This window comes from Homarus americanus, unplaced genomic scaffold, assembly GCF_018991925.1.
Source record: "Homarus americanus isolate GMGI-L3 unplaced genomic scaffold, GMGI_Hamer_2.0 scaffold7626, whole genome shotgun sequence".
NCBI lineage: Eukaryota > Metazoa > Arthropoda > Malacostraca > Decapoda > Nephropidae > Homarus > Homarus americanus.
Genome location: NW_024718273.1, coordinates 3,089,477 through 3,111,877, shown reverse-complemented (window position 1 = coordinate 3,111,877; position 22,401 = coordinate 3,089,477). Strand labels below are relative to the sequence as shown.

Here is a 22,401-nt window from a genome sequence, read left to right as displayed (position 1 = left end):
CACTGGAAAGATCCCAAGGTGGCAGAAAGTTTAGAATTATGGGTGATAGGTCAGAGACTTAATCCCAGTTAGATCAACCTGCTTCTGCTAAGAAAAGTAGGTTATTGGATATTCAAGATAATGAGGCAGTAGGAAGGTTGCAAGAACCTCTACCAAGTCAGCCCAATTTTAGTGGATTCCAGGATCAGGAAAAGGAAGTTGGCACTAATCCCAGTGTTCAGTCACTAGAGCAGGGAGAACCTGTTGAGACTGACTTCATCCTGTCCCAATTATGGTAACCTCTTTCACCTGGGGCAAAAGTGTTGTTTACTATGAGTGGAAACAGGCTACTGTCAACTCCCACGCAGCTGATGGAGAACATTGCGTGTAAGGATGATCCAAACAGGCCTTGGGTAACATTGGTAAGATCTAAGTTTTCTCATTTTAATCACATCTGAGTCTGTGGATTTCTTATTCAAGGTATTTTATGAAAATGTTTCTAAACTTCCTGATCTCTCAGCGCTTACAAAGAGACAGGAAGGCAAAGCAACTGTGGGTCACCATTCCTTGTTTTTAGAGGGTGATACAACAATTTCTTGACCTGAAATTGCCCCAAAATGATCTCTGAAATAGATTAAGTCTGGGCTAACATATTGAAAGACTTAACATTCACTCAATCAGATATGAATACTCAAAATTTTAGTTTTTTGAAGTTCCAATGCAATGACAAAAAGAGTTCCTTATATGAACTTTCCCAGTATTTATCGGCTCCAAAATATACTAACATAAGTTATGAAATAAATTTGAAACCAGTTGCTTCTGCACTGTTGCAGGAAGAGTTCAAATTTAGGAAGTTGGCAGCGGATATTTGGTCTGCAATCATGATGTGTCAGTCATTAACAAAGTTTGTGCTGGACTATGAGGACAGTTCAGAAGTAGACAAATGTTTTGCTGCTGCTATACAAGGGATTCCATAGCCCCTGTACAACTCATTTATGGAGATGTTGTTCAAAGCCCTAAAACTAAAAACCAAACAAAGGAAGCAAGCCACTAATAATGCTTCAAGTGGTAGAGCTTATTTATTGCTACGTTCTTCCCCTCTCTCCTGCTTTGTTTGAAGAACAAGCATTAGTTAAGTATAAATCAGCTGTTGAGCAAACTACAGTTAACCCTCACTTTACGCGGTCCCACATTCCGCGTTTCCACGTTTACGCGGTGCCTTGCCAGAACCTAACGTGCTCACATTACGCGGTACATGAACCCCATTACGCGGAGAGTGTCCGGCGCGACGCTATTTTTAGATTCGCCCCACCGTCCACCCGCCCGCCTGCCTGCCTGTGCTCCTCGCCTCTCCCTCCTCCTCCCTCCGCTTGGGCAAGCCGCGCGGTAAGGTTGCGCAGTGTGTGTCTTTGTTGCGTTATCACTGACGTCATATGACGTATCCGACTGTGATTGGCCATGCATCCCTACCCCCCTCTGCTGCTAGCTGTAATTGGCTTAAAGTATTACGACGTGTCTACCCAGGGGAGGGAGGGAGGGAGGAAAGACGACGCTTGACCTAGCCGCGGCAGTTTCATCCCTCAAGGCCACACCGTGTAATCGTGCATCCATTGTTCAGTAAAATGGCTTCCGCCGGACCACCACCCCCAGAGAGAAACCTTTCCTTACCTGGACCCAGCGGCACTAAGCCAAAGAAGACACGACGTTCCTTAAGCTACGAGGTGAAGTATACCATCATCCAAGAGTTGGAGAAAGGAACAAGGCAGGTTGATTTGGCGCACCAGCATGGTGTGAATGAATCTACGATTCGAACAATAAAGAAGGATGCAGCCAATATAAAGGAGCACATGAAGATCACAAAGTCTACAGGTGCTTCTATGATCAAGTATTTTCACAACCAGGTGCTTCTCAAGACAGAAAAATTACTTGTGAGGTACTTGGTGCGTCAGGCGCGACGGAACATGGCGGTCGACACGCGCTCTGTTAAGGACTACGCACGTGAACTGTACATCGCAGTGGCACGAAAGATGGGAATTACAGAGCCCAAACCCTTTAATGCTTCCTCTGGGTGGTTACAGAGGTTTAAGATCCGGAACAAGATCACCAATATAAACATTGGTGGTGAAGAAGCGAGTGCTGACCGTGCTGCGGCTAGGGAATTTCCTCCGTTTTTACGTGAGATTATGGAGGAAGGACAGTACAGTGACGACCAGGTGTTTAACATGGACGAATCTGGTCTTTTCTGGAAAAAGCTACCTTCCAAGTCATTCGTTGTAAAGAATGCCAGCAGGATTCGGGGCCGGAAGATGCAGAAGGAACGCATCACCGTCCTGTTTACCACCAATGCCTCCGGTACCTGTAAGCTCAAGTTATCGGTGATCCACACAGCACGCAAGCCGCACGCCTACAAAACCATGGACATGACCAAGCTAAATGTCCACTGGCTGACCGCATGTAAGGCGTGGATGTTCTCTACACTGTCCCTCTCCTGGTTTGATGACTGTTTTGTTCCCGATGTAAAGAAATTCTGTGAGCGACAGAATGTGCCATTCAATATTTTGTTGCTGCTGGACAACGCACCAGGACACTCGCCCCTACTGTTAGATCGTCACCCCAACGTAAAAGTGGTCTTCCTTCCTCCCAACACTACGTCTATATTACAGCCCATGGACCAAGAGTTAATCTGTAATGTAAAAGCTGCATTCTCAACAAAAAAATTCAAACTCCTGAACGACTACACCAACACCAGGGAAGAGTTGCGTAACCTGAGTGACACCACCACCGATAGCAAGAGCGAAGAAGATGAGGATCAACAGTTGGCACAGCAAAAAATACTGTTCAAACAATTCTGGAGAGTATTTAACATCAAGAAAGCTGTGGACTTCTTGGTGGAGTCATGGGATCAGCTGTCTGTTGCTACAATTCGTCACGCATGGAGACATGTGTTGCATGGAATACCAGGTGAGAGGAGGAGTCAATCTGTGACTGGTGAGGTTCAGAATGTTGCAGTAGCAGTGGACCTTGCCAGAGAAGCTGCGCAGACTGTTACAGTTCCAGGCTTCTCCGAGACCACCAACGACGACATCCTGGAGGTGATCAGAGATCCTGAAGTGACTGCCGACGAGATGTTGGAAGAAGATCACGTCAGTGAAGAGGAGGAAGAAGGTGCGTCATTCTCCGAAGAACACAGTTTAAGTCATAGTGATATTAAGGGTGCCATGGAGTGTGCAGAGAAAATGAAGTCCTTCCTTTCCCGCGACAATGACGATGACCGCTATGAAGTCTTCCATACCCGGCTGGTGCAGGCTATGGAGCCGTACATCACGGTGTATCACGACAACATAAACACCAGCCGTCAAAAAAGCATAACCGAGTTCTTCGCCCGCAACCCACCACAGCCAGCCCAAGCCAGTGATAGTGGCAGTGAAGATGACTTTGAGGGATTTGTCAGGGAAGCCCTGACAACTGTAAGTGACAGTGATGGTGATTCACCTAGTAATGGTGATTCACCTGAGGGCCAGTAATCTGCCCTCTGCCTCGGAACCAGCCTCCATCCCCGTATGCCGACCCATCTCTTCTACTAACGTAAGTGTTCCACCTAACTTTTAGTTTTTCTAACCTAACCTTTATTTTTCCTATGGTAACCTTTAGTTTTCCTAACCTAACCTCTTCTATATTACTTGTTTTTTCATACCATCATAAAGTTAAGAAAATTTTTTTACTACAACATAGTTGTGTGTCGTCAAAAAGTGGAGTTTGGGGGTCGGCCCGGACTCTATTTCAATTAATCCCATATGTTATGTTATTCACTTTACGCGTTTCTCACTTTACGCGGGACCCTGCGGGTTACATTAACGGCGTAAAGTGAGGGTTAACTGTATTCATATTACTGTTCCCAGGAGATCTAAGGGCTTACAATACAATCAAAGGGGGCTTTACATGGTCTTGGTTGAGGCACCCTCCACTAGGGTTACCAAAAATGGATCAGAAACCAACCCCCTTACTCACAGAACACGTATTTCAACTGCTGAACAGAGGTGTGATAGAACTGTTGCAGTCAGAGAAGTGTTTCATGTCCCGCCTGTTACCAGTTCCAAAGAAAGGTAGCGACAAATTGAGGTGGATTTTAGATCTGTCTGTCTTGAACAAGTTCATTACCAAAAGAAGTTTCAAGATGCTCACTTAGGATCATCTGAGGCATCTACTTCTGCCCAATGCTTGGATCTCTAAAGTGGATCTCGAAGATGCCTATTATCACGTGCCTGTTGCTACCGGAAATAGAAAGTTTCTGGTGTTCGCAGTGGGGGATGTAAGTTATCAATTCACAGTGATGCCATTCGGCCTGACAATTGTGCCAAAAGTGTTTACAAAACTGGCGAACACCCCCAGGGAGATTCTTATGAAGGAGGGCATAAGAACTTACGTTTATCTACACGATTGGCTGATAGTGGGAAACTCTTTCGAAAACTGTCAAAGGGCAGCCCACCGTACACTAGTACTAATTCAGAACCTAGTATTAAAGATAAACCAGGTCAAATCAAATCTCCTGCCATGTCAGAAATTGGATTGGTTAGGTCTCCAATGGGACACCAAACAGCAGTCAGTCAGTCTACCAGAAGCAAAAGTAACAGATGTGATAAACCAAGTAGAAGCCTTTTGTGTAAGGCAAGAGGTTTCTTGACACGATTGGGAAAACTATTGGATCTTTTGAATTTTCCCACCATAGTAGTTCCTTTGGGCAAGTTAAGGAAGAAGCAACTAACTCATCTGGGATCGAAGTTGCTTCACAGAAACAAAAATATTGCTTTTTCTCTCCCTAATCAGATCAAGAATCATCTGTCATGGTGGACAAATTTGGACAATCTAATCGGTTCATCTCCCTGGGTTCCCCCTCAAACAGACTTGGTCGTTTGTACGGATGCGTCCGAGATAGGATGGGGATACCATTCATCAAAAGGAGAGTTCGGTCAAGGGAAGTGGAGCAACTCCCTTCGGTACCAACACATAAACATAAAAGAATTAGCAGTAGTCCTATCCTTTTTCTTGGCAAACCCAAACTTCGAAAACATGATGATTCTGTTTGCCATGGACAACAGAGTGGCATTGTTTTGTCTCAATTATTAAGGTTCAACCAGAATTTGGCCCTTCTCACAGTCAGAAAAAATATTCAAGGTTTGTGTAACACAAAAACTATTCCTCAAAGCAGCTCACATACCGGGAGTACAAAACAATTGGGCAGATGCGTTGTCCCATCTCAGGCCAGTGTCCACGGAAACAGAATGGTCCCTAATTACATGGAAGTTCAAGAATCTAGTGAGAAGGTTTGGGACTCCACAAATAGATCTCTTTGCCTCCCAAAACAATCACAAGATGCCAATTTATGCATCTCTGGAACGATCAGTTTTTTAGGAAATGCTCTACTAATAGATTGGAACCATTGGAATTCAATCTATCTGTTCCCACCTGTGAAAATGTTGTCCAAAATGGTTCACAAACTAAGATCCTTCCAGGGAAAGGTCCTCTTAATTGCACCATATTGGATCTTACAACCGTGGTATCTGGATCTGTTGGAATGGTGCCCGCATCTATTACGATTGCAACAAGGATGTCTAGACCAAATTCTGCACCCTCAGTTCGAGATATTCTTGGCACTTCACGCTTGGAATTTCTCAAAAGATTGTTGGGTAATTCCAATATAGTTAACCATGTGATAGCAGGTCATAGGCCCCAAAAGTCCATGCAATATGAGAAAGCTTGGAGCCTTTTTCAACAGTTTATTAAGTTAATCACTCTAATCTCATTGTCGGAAATAGTGGTGTTAGAATTTTTAGATTTTCTGTTCAGAGTTAAAGGCCTTCGAGGTTCTACAATTGCATTTTATAAATCAGCATTGATTGACCCTCTGGCATGGGGTTTTAACATTACTTTGAATCCCAGAATTTATCAAAAGCTCAGATCATCCTTTTTCATTCAGAGACCCCCTAGGCCTAAAAGAATCTCACCTTGGTCTCTAGATAAAGTTACTACATTTCTTCTGGGGCCAAATTACAATATAAATCCGTACCGGGACAGATTGCTCCAGAAGGCAGCCTTCCTTCTAGCAATAGGAACAGGTATGAGATTCAGTGAGCTGGTTTCAATTTCCAATAATCCATCATTAATTATTGGTATTTTCTGAGGAAGATGTCATGCTTTTTTCCTACAGAGATTCTAAGAAAAAGTGAAAGGAGGATTTTCAAGATCAACCTATCAGGATAAAACGGCTAATGGATGAGACAAGGGTTCCTAATATGTTGTGCCCAGTTAAGAACATTTCAAGAATGGTTAACCAGATTCCCTAATCGAGGCCCCTATGTATTCTCATCACAGGATGATAAGAAATTGTCTCCTAGTCAAATGACAACATCTTTATCTCAGTTAGTGAGTCAAGCAGACCCTGGCAAGAAATTTTTTGTACATGGCACCAGGAAATATGCAGGGTCTGTGGCCTTTCTGCAGCATATGAGCCTCAGTCAGATCAAAGGAGTGGGCTTTTGGAAATCTTCAAAAACCTTTCAAAACAGCTATGTTCATCTATCTATGAAAGATGTTTGACATGTGGTGGTGCTGGGGTCCCCTCCCCCACTTAGTCCATCTCCACAACCAGGACCTTCTTCTTCATCAGAATAAAGTGAGTATCCTAATTGGGATATGTAAATACAAAATTTTCCTTCCGGTAAATGTTCCCTATTAAGGAAAATATTCCAAACAAGTTTATAATTATTATCTGGACCTAAGCTAGCGGAGTCTTATGTGCAATGTCACCTCCCTCTCCACCTCCTGCTCGGGTAATCAAAGCTAGACGTCTCATTCTGGATTGAAAAAAAGCTGTTTTTTCTTAAAAACAGTTTTTGTGATAAAGTCCAGAATGCAACGTCCAGCTTTTTACCTATGTATGTATATGTCTTGCATTAACTCGCCAGGCCAACATACAGGCAATTAAAACATCTTGGGTAACATTGGTAAGATCTAAGTCTTCTTTGTTTTCAACCACATCTGAGTCTGTGGATTCCTTATTCAGGGGATTTTATGAAAATGTTTCTAAGCTTCCTGATTTCTCAGCACTTACAAAGAGACAGGAAAGCCAAACTTGTTATCGTATATTGCTAGTACTGTACAGTGTACTACCATACACTGTCAATATAATGTACAACATGCTTTACTTATCATGTACCATAATTATTAATTTTGAAAACTATTTTATTGTCAACATATTTAATAATAAACTAAGAGTACAGTACTAGGAAATTGTCATTACTCACCAAGTGTGCAGTGTATATTACATAATATTACGCTGGTAGGAACTGTATTACATTGATCGATATGAGGCCTACTAGCCTCATTAAGACATTTGCTAAGCTTAATTACAGAGTTTTAAAGTAACTAAATAATTTTACTTGAGTATTGTACTCAAGTAACATTTTTGGATATTTACTTTGAAAAAATTACTAATTTTTTTTAATACTTTTAATTTTACATAAGTATGTTTTTCTAATACTTTGACTCCAATACAATTGAAAAAACTAAATTCGTTACTTGTTACATGCAAACTAATAATATATTTTTTAATTAATTATTAACCATTGTTATCGCCATGCACAATTGTGCGTTTACACCTCATAATAGCTTTCTAAGCGAGATGGAGCTGCTAGCAGCTGTGTGACTGCCTGAGGGACAGACTATCGCCTTCTACTGTAGAGGCAACATCTTGATTCTCGTCAGCCAACATCTTCCTGCAGGACATTATATTTGTTCTCATTGGTCTAACACTAGACCCCAAAACGTGCGTGTGATTGTGAACTGTTGAATCCTCTGATAACTCTAAATAATTTTAATAAGTGTAATTATTTACTGAATATTGATCATATTCAATCTATGTGTCCTGATGTATCAGCAGTTGTTATATGTGAAATGTATTCAACAGGTTTTGACCGAATTATACTCATCGCGTCAACGACAAGGGTCTTATTGCCCTGCACAAACCAAAATCGCTCCATAGTGTGGGTGGAGCCATGAAGGGTACGGTGTGGAGAGACACCACACGGTCACATACCTAGAGGTCTCGTGAAGCGAGGTGACATCAGATCAGGTTAGGTCAGGTAAGGTGGCAGTGGCCATGACAGCGGGCTTTCCCTTTGATCTTCTTGACCACCCACCTCACTTGGCCTACCCTCTTATCCCCCCCTCTCCTCTCAAATCCCCTCTCTTCTCCCCACCTTTCCTTCAGGGGCTTGGTCTTCCCGTTAAATGTCAGTTGCTCTTTGTATATACCTGTACCTAAAATAAATTTCAAAGAGGCTGTGATTCTAAAATGCTTTACATAATTCCATCTTAGTTATAAAGCCTGTATCTATAGACATGTGTGAGACTGAGTGTATTTAAAATTCAACTTAAATAAAAGTACCACAGCCCCCCCAGCACCCGCCAGATGTTACATGATGCGAAAAGTTCAGCCGCTAATCAATAAGAATTGAAAAGTGACGCCACCACAGCCACTCCCCCAAATAGAGGGACAGTTCACGATGAGTCTTAGTCAGACTCAGTCACTATGGAGGCAACAATCATCCACAAACTCCTCAAATGAAGGAGCTTGATAGCTACTTGACGTGCCCAGGGGATGGGATGGAGCTACTGAGGTGTTTCCTAACATAATGTGACTTATCTCTCAAGCTTAACACCTACATCTGCTGCTTGTGAGTGTCTGTTCAGTCAAGTTGGGCTTATTATTTATTATTTAATTAATTTATTACACTCCAGGGGGTGACAAGCCGAATCGTAAGATCATGCGGTCAAACACTAATACCTGTGCATTGGTATTCGTGTCTCGCAGAACACGCAATTATTTGTGATATGGAGACAATATTGATATGATTTAAGGAGAATGGGAGTTAGAAACCATCAACGTGTGGGAAGTGTAAAACAATTCAATCTAAATTATTACGAATAAGTAGGTCAATGACTCGTCCTGTGGTAGGAGGTCCCTGACAGTGGGACAGTCAAGGCAATAGTGTTGAAGGGTGTTAGCATTGGGAAAGTTACAGAGTTTACAGGAAGAGAAGTTGCGGGTCATCCCCTGCCTCAGATGACATAACATAAGAACATAAGAAAGTGGGATACTGCAGGAGGCCGACTGGCCCATACAGGGCAGATCCCTTTCACACCCATCCCAGCACTACCATGTGCCTATCCAACTTCGTCTTGAAGCTCCCTAGCGTCCCCGATCCTACTATAGCACTCGGTAGCCTATTCCACATATCCACAACTCTATTACCAAACCATTGCTTGCCTATATCCTTTCTGAATCGGAATTTATCTAATTTAAAGTCATTTGTTCTAGTTATTTCGTTATTACTGAGCTTCAGAACATCTTCCATTTTACCCTTGTTAATCCCGCTTACCCACTTGAACACCTCTATCATATCTCCCCTAACTCTACGCCTCTCTAATGAATGCAAGCCTAAGCTTTTCAGTCTTTCTTCATATGGAAGGTTTCTAATATTATGGATCATTTTTGTCATTCTTCTTTGTACTCTCTCCAAAGAATCTATGTCCATTCTATAATGACACCAGAATTGAACCGCATAATCCATGTGTGGCCTCACTAATGCCAGGTGGTCTGTATCTTAACCTAATGTGAGCAGAGACAACATTATGTCTGCTGACCTTAAGTCCACGTTGACTATACATGTGTGGATGAGGAAGAAAGTGATCATAGTGTTGGATGGATATATTTTCAGCCATTCACTATCCCTGCGATGGATTGTAGGGAGAAGTGAGGCTGAACGTATTCTCTTTCAGTAGTTCATGTTGGGCTTATATTTAGCCTGAAACGATCCTGGTTGTACAGCCATAATTTTGAGAATCAGTTATTGATTAATCTCAATAGAAAGATTTGCAAATAAACTTGTGTAATGCTGTATCTTTTATTTTTTGTCTTAAGTTAACTAGTTTTTTATAATTTACTGTGGAGTTATTTTAATATTTGAGACATTTAATAATTTCGCTGTTACTTTTTACTTTCAGTACTTGAGTACTTTATGAATGAGATACTTTTACTACTACTTAAGTAATATTTTGCTCATGTATCAATAATTTTACTTAGGTAACAACATCCATTACTTTTTACAACTCTGCTAAATTAACAGTTGCCCTCATGAAAACAAAACAAAACATGAGAGAACTGTTAGAAAGTAAATCTTGGCAAGTTTAACTAATACTGAGGACATAGCTTTCAAATCGCAGTTTAATAATCAAAATCGTCTTATATGCCCAGCCGACTTATAGGCCACAATATATGGTAAGCAATAATCTATGATGTTGGTCATGTTAATCAGCAACCATAGCAAATTTGTCTAAACTGTACAGCTAATTACCATACTGTATCTGTTAAGAGTGCAGCTAATTACCATACAGTATCTGTTAAGAGTACAGCTAATTACCATACAGTATCTGTTAAAGAGTACAACTAATTACCATACAGTATCTGTTAAGAGTACAGCTAATTACCATACAGTATCTGTTAAGAGTACAGTTAATTACCATACAGTATCTGTTAAGAGTACAGCTAATTACCATACAGTATCTGTTAAAGAGTACAACTAATTACCATACAGTATCTGTTAAGAGTACAGCTAATTACCATACAGTATCTGTTAAGAGTACAGTTAATTACCATACAGTATCTGTTAAGAGTACAGCTAATTACCATACAGTATCTGTTAAGAGTATGGCTGATTACCATAACTGTTAAAGAGTCCAGCTAATTATCATATATGTTAAAGAGTACAGCTAATTACCATAACTGTTAAAGAATAAAGCTAATTACCATAGCTGTTAAAGAATACAGCTAATTACCATATCTGTTAAGGAGTACAGCTAACTGTCATATCTGTAAGAGTACAGCTAATTACCATACAGTATCTGTTAAAGAGTACAACTAATTACCATACAGTATCTGTTAAGAGTACAGCTAATTACCATACAGTATCTGTTAAGAGTACAGTTAATTACCATACAGTATCTGTTAAGAGTACAGCTAATTACCATACAGTATCTGTTAAGAGTATGGCTGATTACCATAACTGTTAAAGAGTCCAGCTAATTATCATATATGTTAAAGAGTACAGCTAATTACCATAACTGTTAAAGAATAAAGCTAATTACCATAGCTGTTAAAGAATACAGCTAATTACCATATCTGTTAAGGAGTACAGCTAACTGTCATATCTGTAAGAGTACAGCTATTTATCATAACTGTTAAAGAGTACAGCTAATTACCATAACTGTTAAAGAGTACAGCTAATTACCATAAATGTTAAAGAGTACAGCTAATTACCATATCTGTTATATATATCTTTTTTTATCATTTTCGCCACTTATCAACTTACTAGCCGTTTGGGCAGTCTATCCAGTGTTAGTACAGGAGGAAACCGGGAACCGGGAAACCTGTGGTGTTTGGTAGTGAGGGTCACACTGGATAACACCCTTCTCACGTGTGTCCGGGCCGAGGCTCGAACCCTTGACATATTGGTGAGAGTTATGCGCGTTACCGCTGTACCAGCTAATTACCATAACTTATATATCTGTTAAAACAGTAAAGCTAATTACCATATATGTTATACATCTGTTAAAACGGTGCAGCTAATTACCATATCTGTTATATATCTGTTAAAACAGTACAGCTTGTAATGACAGTCAACACCAATCAACTTAATAAATACAATACTTAAAATTAAGCAAATAGTCTTGTTTTAAGTTTTAAAGTATTTAAAGCAAAGGAAACAAACTTTATTAAGAAAACCCTTACCCGAGGACATGATCCTGGATGTGATGTCAATTTAAAGATCTCATATTGGTCAGCACATTTGGGCTGTGAGCAGGGTGGAGGTTCTGTTGGAACGCACTCGTACGGACTGCATGCTCCATCCGGAAACTCTTCCTCAATGTTTACAGCATCCTGGACTATATAGCCTTTTGGACAGATTCGAGGGCACTCAGGCTTTGTAGTTGTTGTTGACGTGACAGAAGGAATGCACTCATAACTGGGACACACGTCACCCACCTGTTGAGTATTTCACAAATGCAGTATATTCTTTAAAATCAGTGTAAGGATGCTCAAATTATATATATATATATATATATATATATATATATATATATATATATATATATATATATATATAAACCGTCAATCCCGAACCCCTAATTTTTTTTTTACGGGGATTAGCCCACCCGGGCACAGGTCACTGACCCACATCGGGGCCTGGGGGCGATAATGTAATAATAATGATAATGATAATGATAATGATAATAATAATAATAGTAATAAAGAACCATAAAGAAATGCAAAAATGAAAAAAAAATCATGTGTGAGAAACAATATACCTGTATGTATGTTGTGTTGTCAATAGTAAGAGAAACAATTGAGACCCTGCAATTGTGTGTAAATGAGGCAGAAAGTCAGATCAGCAACCTGGGACTTGGTCACAATTTTTGCGTTGACATATGTTCTTTGCCTTTTCCATTTTTTATTCGCGGTTTCTGTGCTGGTTCATATTTATTTACTAAAGTGGGTAATGTTTTAAAGCAAATTCTATTGAAATATGAATGGCAAATGAACAAAAATGAATAGAGGGAATTAAATGAGGTAAGTTAGGGAAAGGTACTTTGCAAATGTATGTTTTATTTCCGTAGACTTTATGTACTATAAACCGACCTTTTGGATTATGCGTCGGCCCCTTTCCCCCATATGTGGTCAGTTAATCGAGGTTTTACTCTATATATAAGAACATAAGAATGGAGAAAACTGCAGCGGGCCTATTGACCCATACTGGGCAGTCCTGTTTACACCCAACCCCTATTGCTCATATAAGCGTCCAACCTATGTTTGAAACTATCCAACGTATTCGAGTTAATGATGATATTTGGTAACTTGTTCCATTCATCCACTACTCTGTTTCCAAACCAGTGTTTACCTATTTCACACCTAGATCTAAATTTGTCTAATTTAAAACCGTTGTTACGAGTTTGCTCGTGGTTGGATAGTTTGAGTACGTTTGCAATGTCCCCTTTGTTCAGCCCTGACTTCCATTTATACACCTAGATCATATCGCCCCTCACTCTACGTCTCTTGAGGGAGTTCAAATTTAGAAGCTTTAACCTGTCTCTGTAATCAAGGTTCCTAATGCCCGGGATTAGTCTTGTCATTCTCCTCTGAATTCTTTCCAAGAATTCTATATATATTCTGTAATACGGTGACCAGAATTGAACTGCATAATCCAAGTGGGGTTTCACAAGCACAAGATATAGTTTTAAAATGACCTCGCTAGTCTTGTAACTAACACTCCTTTGTATGAACCCAAGTACTCTATTAGCCTTGTTTCAAGCAAATACACATTGTTTACTTGGCTTAAGATTCCTACTTATCATTACTACCTAAATCTTTCTCACAGTCGGATTTCTCAATAACATCGTTGTTCATCTGGTATCTGGTTTCCCTGTTTACATCTCCTATACTGAGTACTTTACATTTGTCCATATTGAATCTCATCTGCCACTTTTCAGACCATTCAAAAAATTTGTTTAGATCTTCCTGTAGTTTTGCTGAGTCATCGTCAGATTTATTTACACTCCCTATTTTAGCATCATCAGACAAATTTACTTATGTTGCTGTTTACGCCGACATCTATGTCGTTTACGTATATAATGTATAATAATGGTCCGAGTACTGAGCCTTGGGGAACTCCACTAGTGACGTTGCTCCAATGGGATTTAGTGCCGTTAATGCTCACTCGCTGTTTCCTGTCCTGTAACCACGCCCTAATTCATTTTAGAATATCTCCATTAATGCCACGGGCCTCCACTTTTCTTATTAGTCTCTCGTGGGGGACTCTGTCGAAGGCTTTGCTAAAGTCGAGATATACCACATCATAATTGTGCCCCTCGTCCACTGATTCAAAACAGATGAAAAGAATGTTAATAGATTAGTTAGAAATGAACACCCGCTAGTAAAGCCATGTTGGGAATCATTGATCAATTTGTGCTTCTCCAGGTGATGTCGAATAAGTTCGAAATAATTGCTTCCAGTAATTTGCCTACAACTGATGTTAGACTGATTGGTCGATAGTTAGATGATAGTGATCTATCTCCCTTCTTGAAAATAGGTATAACATTCGTTATCCTCCAGGATTCTGGTAATACACCCATTTTTAGGACACGTTAAACAACTTTGCGAAGGGCATACTAAGCTCTTCCTTACATTCCTTTAATACTCTGGCAAATATCTCATTGGGACCTGGTAACTTGTTAGGCTTAAGTTTGTCTATTTGCTTACTAATAGCGTTACTAGTCACTACTATCTCGCTTAATTTATATTCTACGCTATCTCAGTATAGAGTCGGTGCCATGGGTATCATGTTTAAATTTTCGGTGGTGAAAACTGTTGTAAAATATTTATACAGATTAATGCTCATTTCTCCGTCGTTATCAGTTAGCTCGCCGGTATCTGACTGTATTGGTCCAATCTTTTCTCGTGTTTTAGTTTGATACATTTGATAGAATCCCTTGGGGTTTGCCTTCGCCTCCCTTGCTACCTTCAGTTCATTATTCCTCTTTGCTTTTGTTATCTTGGTGTTAACCCTACGGGCCAATACCTTATAATAATCTCGGAGGTAGAATTCACCACGATTTATTCTCCTACCTATAGCCCTCCTTTGTCCAATAATTATATTCTTTAAATAATTATTTATCCATTTAGGGTCATTGTTGTTTGATTTGAGTTTTCTGTATGGTATGTTCTGCCTTTGTGCATTAAGTAACTCATTATTTAAATTGTTGTGGAACTCGGCAACCTCAGATCCCGTTATCAGGTCTCCTGGTAAGGTGAGGTCGCCCTCTGTGGGTACAATGAGTGAGGTCACCTCATGTGAGGTCATGTAGTTCACCCCCAAGCGTGTACCCCTTCTCTCAGCTGTCTCTTCAAACTATCAAAGTTTGCCCTTCTGAAATCTGGGACTTTAGTGGAATTTTCCTTATGACTGCCCTTAAATTCTAACTGGAATCAAATTTCTTTGTGATCGCTTTTAGCAAGTTTATTCCCTACCTCGACATTACTAATGAGGTTTTCTCTGTTTGACAGAACTAAATCGAGTATATTATTACCCCGGGTGGGTTCGGTTATATGTTGGCTTAGGAAACAGTCCTGGATTGTTTCAAGAAAATCCTCTGATTCTGAGTTACCCGTAAGGTCAATCTAATCTAGTTGCTAAAGTTAAAGTCGCCTACTATACAGACTTTGCTCTGCGCATTTCATCCCAAAAAGTCGCTCATTAACTCTGTCAAGATTAGGAGGTCTATATATTACTCGTGTGATTAATTTTTCCTTACCATCGATTAGTTCTATCCAAATTGTGTCTGTAGTCCGTTCTGTTTTTATTACCTTATTTATTTCACACTTCAGATTATCCCTGACGTAGATTGCTACTCCGCCTCCTTTCCTTATCTGCCTATCGGTAAGGAATAATTTGTAACCTGCAATTTGGTATTCGACAGGTAACTCACGTGAGTCTAGGTTTATCCATGTTTCGGTGAATGCTATTATATCGATTTTTTCGGTACATGCCAACTCCCTGATTTCATCTATTTTGTTTCTCATACTTCTACTGTAGGGGTGTGTGTGGGTGATGTAGGGGTGTGTGTGGGTGGTGTAGGGGTGTGTGTGGGTGATGTAGAGGTGTGTGGGTGATGTAGAGGTGTGTGGGTGGTGTTGGAGGGTGTGTAAGCCTGACCTTACTTTTACTTTTATCCTCTTCACCACTGACTGGCTCGTTAGCCGCTTGGGCAATCGGTCACGTCTCTGTTACGCACTGTTGGCAGGTACTGGGCATGTACCGGCTCCTGAATGTACCTGAACCTGCTCCAGTGTTGGTCAAGTCTGGTCTTGAAAAAGCTCACACTCGGTGCTGTCACAAAACTTTCTGGTAGATTGTTCCAAGAGTTCACAACTCTCACTCCAAAAAGTTTGCCCCTCACAGTTTTCTGGACCTGCGGCTTCTTCAATCTTGAGCTGTGACCCCTTGTGGGGCGAGCGTCCACCGGCTCCAAGTAAGGACACTTGACTGAGTAGTGCCCCTTGAGATGCTTATACACCTCAGTTAGGTCGCCCCTTGCCCGTCTGTAGTATAAGCTAGGCAAGTTCAAGCGCTCCAATCTCTTAAGGTAGTTGAGGTGCCGAAGCGCAGGCACCAGTCTGGTGGCCCTCCTTTGAACATTTTCAACCAACTGACAGTCCCTCGTATATCTCGGGGACCAGACAGGGTGACAATACTACAGATGGGGAAGCACTTCACTCTTGAAGATCGTTACGAGGAACGGACCGTCTAGATATCTGAACGACCTTCTTATAAGACTTAATAATTTATTTGCCCGATTTACCTTCTTCTCGCAATGGCCTGAGAACTTCAGCTCATTGTCAACATACACATCTAGGTCCTTCTCACATTCAGTCTCAAATAGTACAGTTTCTTCATCCCGTTGGGACATATGATACGCCTCCTTACCGTTGGTACGCCCCAGGTGCATCCTCTTGCACTTCGTGACATTGAATCTCAGCAGCCATTTCTTCGACCATTCTTGGAGCTCACAGAGATCCTTCTGCACCTCTTCACAGTCCGCTTGGTTCTTGATTTCCTAAAATAACTTGGCGTCATCCGCAAACATTTGTTTGGAGGAGTGTACAACGTCGAGCATGTTATTTATGAAACAAAGAACAGCGGGCCCAATACACTGCCCTGTGGTGCCCTGCTTGTGACAGGTACAGATGATAATTTCGTGCCATCAATTACCACACACTGCTTGCGGTCATGTAGAAAGTCTTCTATCCACGCCTTGATTCAGGAAAAAGCAAGAAGCTAGCCCCATGTTTCAATGTAAATGTTAAACTGTATTTTGTCATAAATTTCTTCTTTTGTCTTAAATTAAGATATTTTAGATGTATATAGTGACTTAAGCTATGATAAAGTGGGATTTTAAACTTTGTTCTGTAAGTACGGTATGGATATAGGTTATGTGGTTCGATTTAAGTACATTTTCAACTGAAGAACGTCCGTAGGAATGGAACACGTACATAACCCAGAGACTGCCTGTAATGAGCTCCTGTATACCAAGCATGTCATTTGCAAAACCAAGTTATGGTGGAAATGTGAGAAAAGATCCAATGTTTGCTGAATGTAGGAAGAATTGTCATGGTTAAATGATATCTGCAACATCGATAATTTTGCTAAGGAGTCGCACAGCATCAACATTCCCAGAAGACAACTGCACCTGATTCCAGTGAACCCTGTCCTTGACGGATCTTATGAAGCAGTGTGATTTGTTTCCTACTGTTCGTGAAACCCTACTGATCTCCTTGAAACTTCCAGTCTCCACTTGTGAAATAGAGCGCTCATTTAGGAGGCTGATACACGTCAAGGCATGGCTATGATTAACAATGTCAACTGAATGCTTGTCTGGATTGTTCATCGCTAGAAGGTGTTAGACAGAAAGAAAGTTTTCTCGTGAGACGTGATTGGTCACTTTGGAGTTGATAAGTGCTGCCTGTAGTATTTATTTAACCTCTAAAAGTACGCTGCTAATATTCTGAGCATCACCATCATGACATCCCTAGATTTTCAAGATTAATGACATCAAATGGATTATTTTCGTTAGTTTTTAATGCTTAAGGCTAACCTTATGATAACTTTAATGATTAATAATTTGGTGATAACACTGATAAGTGATATTGCTGATCATACAGTACTTGAAAGTAACTATTATACTTGATCATTCTTTTATATGGATGTATATACCTGTTTTAAATAAAGTGATGTGTTAGGTCTTATGTTGTTTTCTTGACCCCACTCTCCCCACCCCACCGAAAAAATCCTGCAGACGCCCATGCTAGGACAGTTCTAAGGCACTATGTTGATATGACGACAAAATATCAGACACTGTATAGATTCCAAGCTGCTGCAGCACTTGAAAGAAGGTTAAGGTCATGATAGTGACAGTGGCACAGAGAGGGAATTTTGAACATTTACTATAATAATGCAACTGTATCACATTGTCTGGAGTTATGTACATAAAATTGCACCAAAATCGATGACTGTTTCACCCCAACCTCACTATCATCACCTTATCCTTTTACAAGCGCTCTAGCTAGAACACAATGCAGATTTCGACATTTTATCCTATAAAAATTTTGCCTTAGAATTTTCCCAGGCATGCACCCTGCAATTTACCCATACACAATTGAGAATCACCCTGTATATTTTTTGTGGACTTTTAAAGGAACTTCATTCTGAGAGGATTTGCTGAATATAAACTGTGAAGATAACAAAGACATTCAGTAAATGCAAACCTGTTGTGGCAGAAGAGTAATAACATAATCTGGTGGACAGGTGGGAACAGGACACGGCGGAGCAGTAGTAGTCACTGGTTGTTCAACGGAGTAATATGAAAAGTGAAAAGTTTATGCTGTTAATAACTTGTAAGGAAACACACACACACACACACACACACACACACACATATATATATATATATATATATATATATATATATATATATATATATATATATATATATATATATATATATATATATATATATATATATATATATAATATCTGTTATTTTCATAAGTATTCATTCAATTTTTTTCTGTCAACAACAAACACAAAAAGATTTGTTCAAAGTAAATCTTGTCATTTAATACCATTCAAGATATTTTTCATATGTTTTCATGAATTTTTGGTGGGGGGGGGGGAGTGACGGAGCTCTAGGGTTGCACATGGAAAACTGAACTTGACTGAAAAAAAAAATTAGGGTTTCATGTCCCATTTAAACTATTGAATTGAATGGTGTTAAATTAGGGGTTTACTGTAATAAAGATTCTATATGTATCCCTTGTTCAGCGTGTGAAGTGATCATATGTGTGGAGATACTAGGCTGTAACTGTGTTGGTGACTCACCACCCAGCCACACTCCCTCGCCCCTACTGTATGTGACATGACAGCATACACGTCTCATTGTCAGCTGAACTGTGTTGTGTCACCCAGAAGATGGTTGAGTGTGGAAGTAGCTATATTTGTAAATAAAATATGTGCTATTATATATTATATGCTTTGTAATGTATCAATTTAATTGTTTATCATAGCAATTTTCTTCATTTTTGATGTATGCAATTTGAATTTGTTCAAATTAGGCCCAGACTTTATTCACTAAATCATAAACTCTGAACCACATTGTTTATATAGAAGCTTGGTGTTCATAAATCAAACGTTTAACTTCAAAAACGTTCATAACAAACTTGTTTAATATTACAGTATTATGGGAGTACAGTAGTACTGTACTCAGTGTTTACCGCCCTGCCATCTGAACCTGTTGTTCTCCCTCCGTGCTTGCTGTTATCCCTCGTTTAGCGATAATTTGCTTACTGTTAGGTTTCTCAGGAATGCAACTCCATTGTTAAATGAGGAATACATGTATTAATTTTTAAGTAGAGTATCCTGTATGTTATTCATTACAGTATTGTCATAGAAATAACAGAGAAACTGTCATAAGTTAAAATTTCCAGCATATTTACAGGAGCCACTGACTGCAAAATGAAAGTGCCAAACAACAAAAAGCAGCAACTGTATAAGATGCTACCATAAATTATGACTACCTTATTATATATATTTTTTTTATTAATATAGACTTCATTTCGGCAATACTAAAATTTTACTTTAATTCCCCAAATATAGAGTTAATATAATTCATGGCTTCAGATCACAACTAAATGAGCTTTTAGGGAGAAATAAAAAATAAAAATATAAAATAGAATAAAAAATTATTATCCGGGAACTGATGGACCGGCACCTCCTTTAGCCTGGACAAAATTATGAGGGGGGCACTTAACTTACTAAACTCCCTCCCTCCCTCCCAGCCAGGGTGAAGCTAGATTTAGACTTAAAGCTTTTATCTTATAAAATGTAGCTAACTAGACTTAGAAGGAATATAAATTGCATTGCTGGAATCCTTGTAAGATGGTGATTAATTTGAGTAAAAACATCACATAGTTTGCACAACAGATATTTTTTTTAGTTTAGTGTAGTACATTTGAGCACAAATTGTGTACTGTGCATTAATGTTGCTCAGAATTATGGCATTTTCACATTTAATTTCAATTTAATATTTGTTTAGTTTGTGTTTCTAGCAGTCCACAGTGCTTTACAGACACAGGGGTGTATCATTAGTGGGTCAGAGGTGTATTGTTGAATTATACCTGACCCCGGTTGGTCCGGCAAAACGGATAATTCGGCAAGGCTTTGGAACCAAGGGTGCCGGAAAAATCAGTGGTGGACCTGTATATGTTTCAGTGTTCCACCAACAATTTAGATATCTGCACATCAAGCATTAGTTCCTTGTTAAAGAGAAATAATAGAAAGAATGTTAGCTTAATTACTAAAACAAATTTCTTATAAAATTGCGCACCTGGAGTTGTAGTAATACAATTTAGTTCATCGTCTGGACATTCCTCAATACCATTGCACCAAGACGACTCATTTAGACAGTAGTTGCTGGATGGACAAAGTTTGGTTCCATCAGGGCAAGGCTTGCACAAACAGGCACACTGTGCTGCTACAATGGCTTGTTGATCCTGGAAAATATAGCACGTTTATGTTGGATATATAATTTCCTTTCTACAGTGTATTAAAATACATAATTTTAATGAAAGCAATTGTAGGAATGATAAAAAAAATGCAAACTTTAATACAGCACAATTATTCATTACATATTTACATTAAGGGGGTACTGCACATACAATCACCTCTTTTTTTGAAACATTAATCGCAATAATTCCAAAGAAAAATCCTAAACATTGGGTTACCTTTAAGTGTTTTGAAATGATGGAATTAGCATTGAGGTGAGAAAAAGTAGTCTTAAAAATTGGATAGAGGTATCCCTTGATATACGAACAGGTTAAGAAATAAAAAAAGAAGTGATTTTTCATATTTTAAAGAAGAAAACAAATAGGGCTTGGTTCCCCAATGACTAAAATACCCCAAAAGGATACCCAAAAACACAAAATTGGTTCACAAACAAGAAAAAACCTAACTAATAATAAATAGTACACAGTTACTGTAATTTACTATGTAACACATAACTTTTAGTAGTGAATATTTTACAATCATTGGTGAATCTAATACTTATGAAAAATGAAAATCGTCCAAGAACTTTTTGGGTATTTTTCAGTTCTGTGCACAAAATGTTTATTTTGTTATACAAGACTGTGAAGATTTACAAGTTCTTGGCACCTGGTGTGTCAAATAAAGGCATTTTGGGGACATGAGGGTACCAGCCTATAAAATTTTTACTAGCTTTTAGCAGTCAAAGTTTATACTGGCTGGCACCCTTATGCCCCCTAAAATACCTTCATTTGACTGACAAGCTGCCTCTCACATGCGTTCTACTACAAGCATCATTACTAGTCATCAAACAATTGTCATTCATGATACAATATTGTTTATTTGTTATTCATTAATTAGTAAAGCTATGTTACTGTAATAATCTGTGTTTACAAATACCTGTACCTTTCACATACAATACTGTATATACAGTATTTTTTTCAATTTAACGAACTAATTAGAGCCACCCCTTTCCTGTGAGTACACCTAAAGTTGTTTGAAACACGTCATGAAAATCGAGCTAGTTGTACTGCATGTAATACCACAAAGTACAGAATACGCCGGTTATCACACGGATGCATTACTTAAAGCCATTGTGATTAATAAAACGGTAAATATGGGGTCAATTTCCCCCATAAGATTTAATGTATATAGGGGTGGATGCATTTCCCAGCCGGAAACTTTCATCACATAATTTTTGTATATACTGTACTGTATATTTCATTATCCAAGTCTACTGTATAAGGGACCAGTGGTCGTAAGATGTGTAAATTATTTTTACGTTTTTGACTTTATGATAATAATTTCTTTATTTATATGCACATTCTGTATGAAGATTGTGTCTGCATGTAACAGAATACAATAAGTTTCTTCACCCGAAAATACGAGTTGAAAAATAAAAATAACCAACTCCCAGCAGGGGCACACATGGTTCACTTCACCGCTACTCACCACCCACACACCATCCACACCCCAAAATCACCCACATACCCCATCCACACATCCCAACACCACCCAAAACATCTCCAACACCCCACCCATACACCCCAACATCCCACACACACACACACACACACACACACACACACACACACACACACCCCCCAACATCACACACACACACACACACACACACACACACACACACACACACACACACACACACACACACACACAC

At 39.4% G+C, this 22,401-nt stretch overlaps 1 protein-coding gene across 1 annotated transcript in view; it reads right to left on the bottom strand.

The window, feature by feature from the left end:
• The window catches only part of LOC121859372 (hemocytin-like), a gene marked incomplete at its 5' end in the record, with an annotated part of 457,920 nt that overhangs the window by 120,380 nt on the left and 315,139 nt on the right, over positions 1–22,401 (bottom strand). Inside the window, 3 exon segments of the mRNA XM_042356148.1 lie at positions 11,825–12,079; positions 18,413–18,486; positions 20,530–20,695. Of these exon segments, the coding sequence (XP_042212082.1) occupies positions 11,825–12,079; positions 18,413–18,486; positions 20,530–20,695 (495 nt within the window).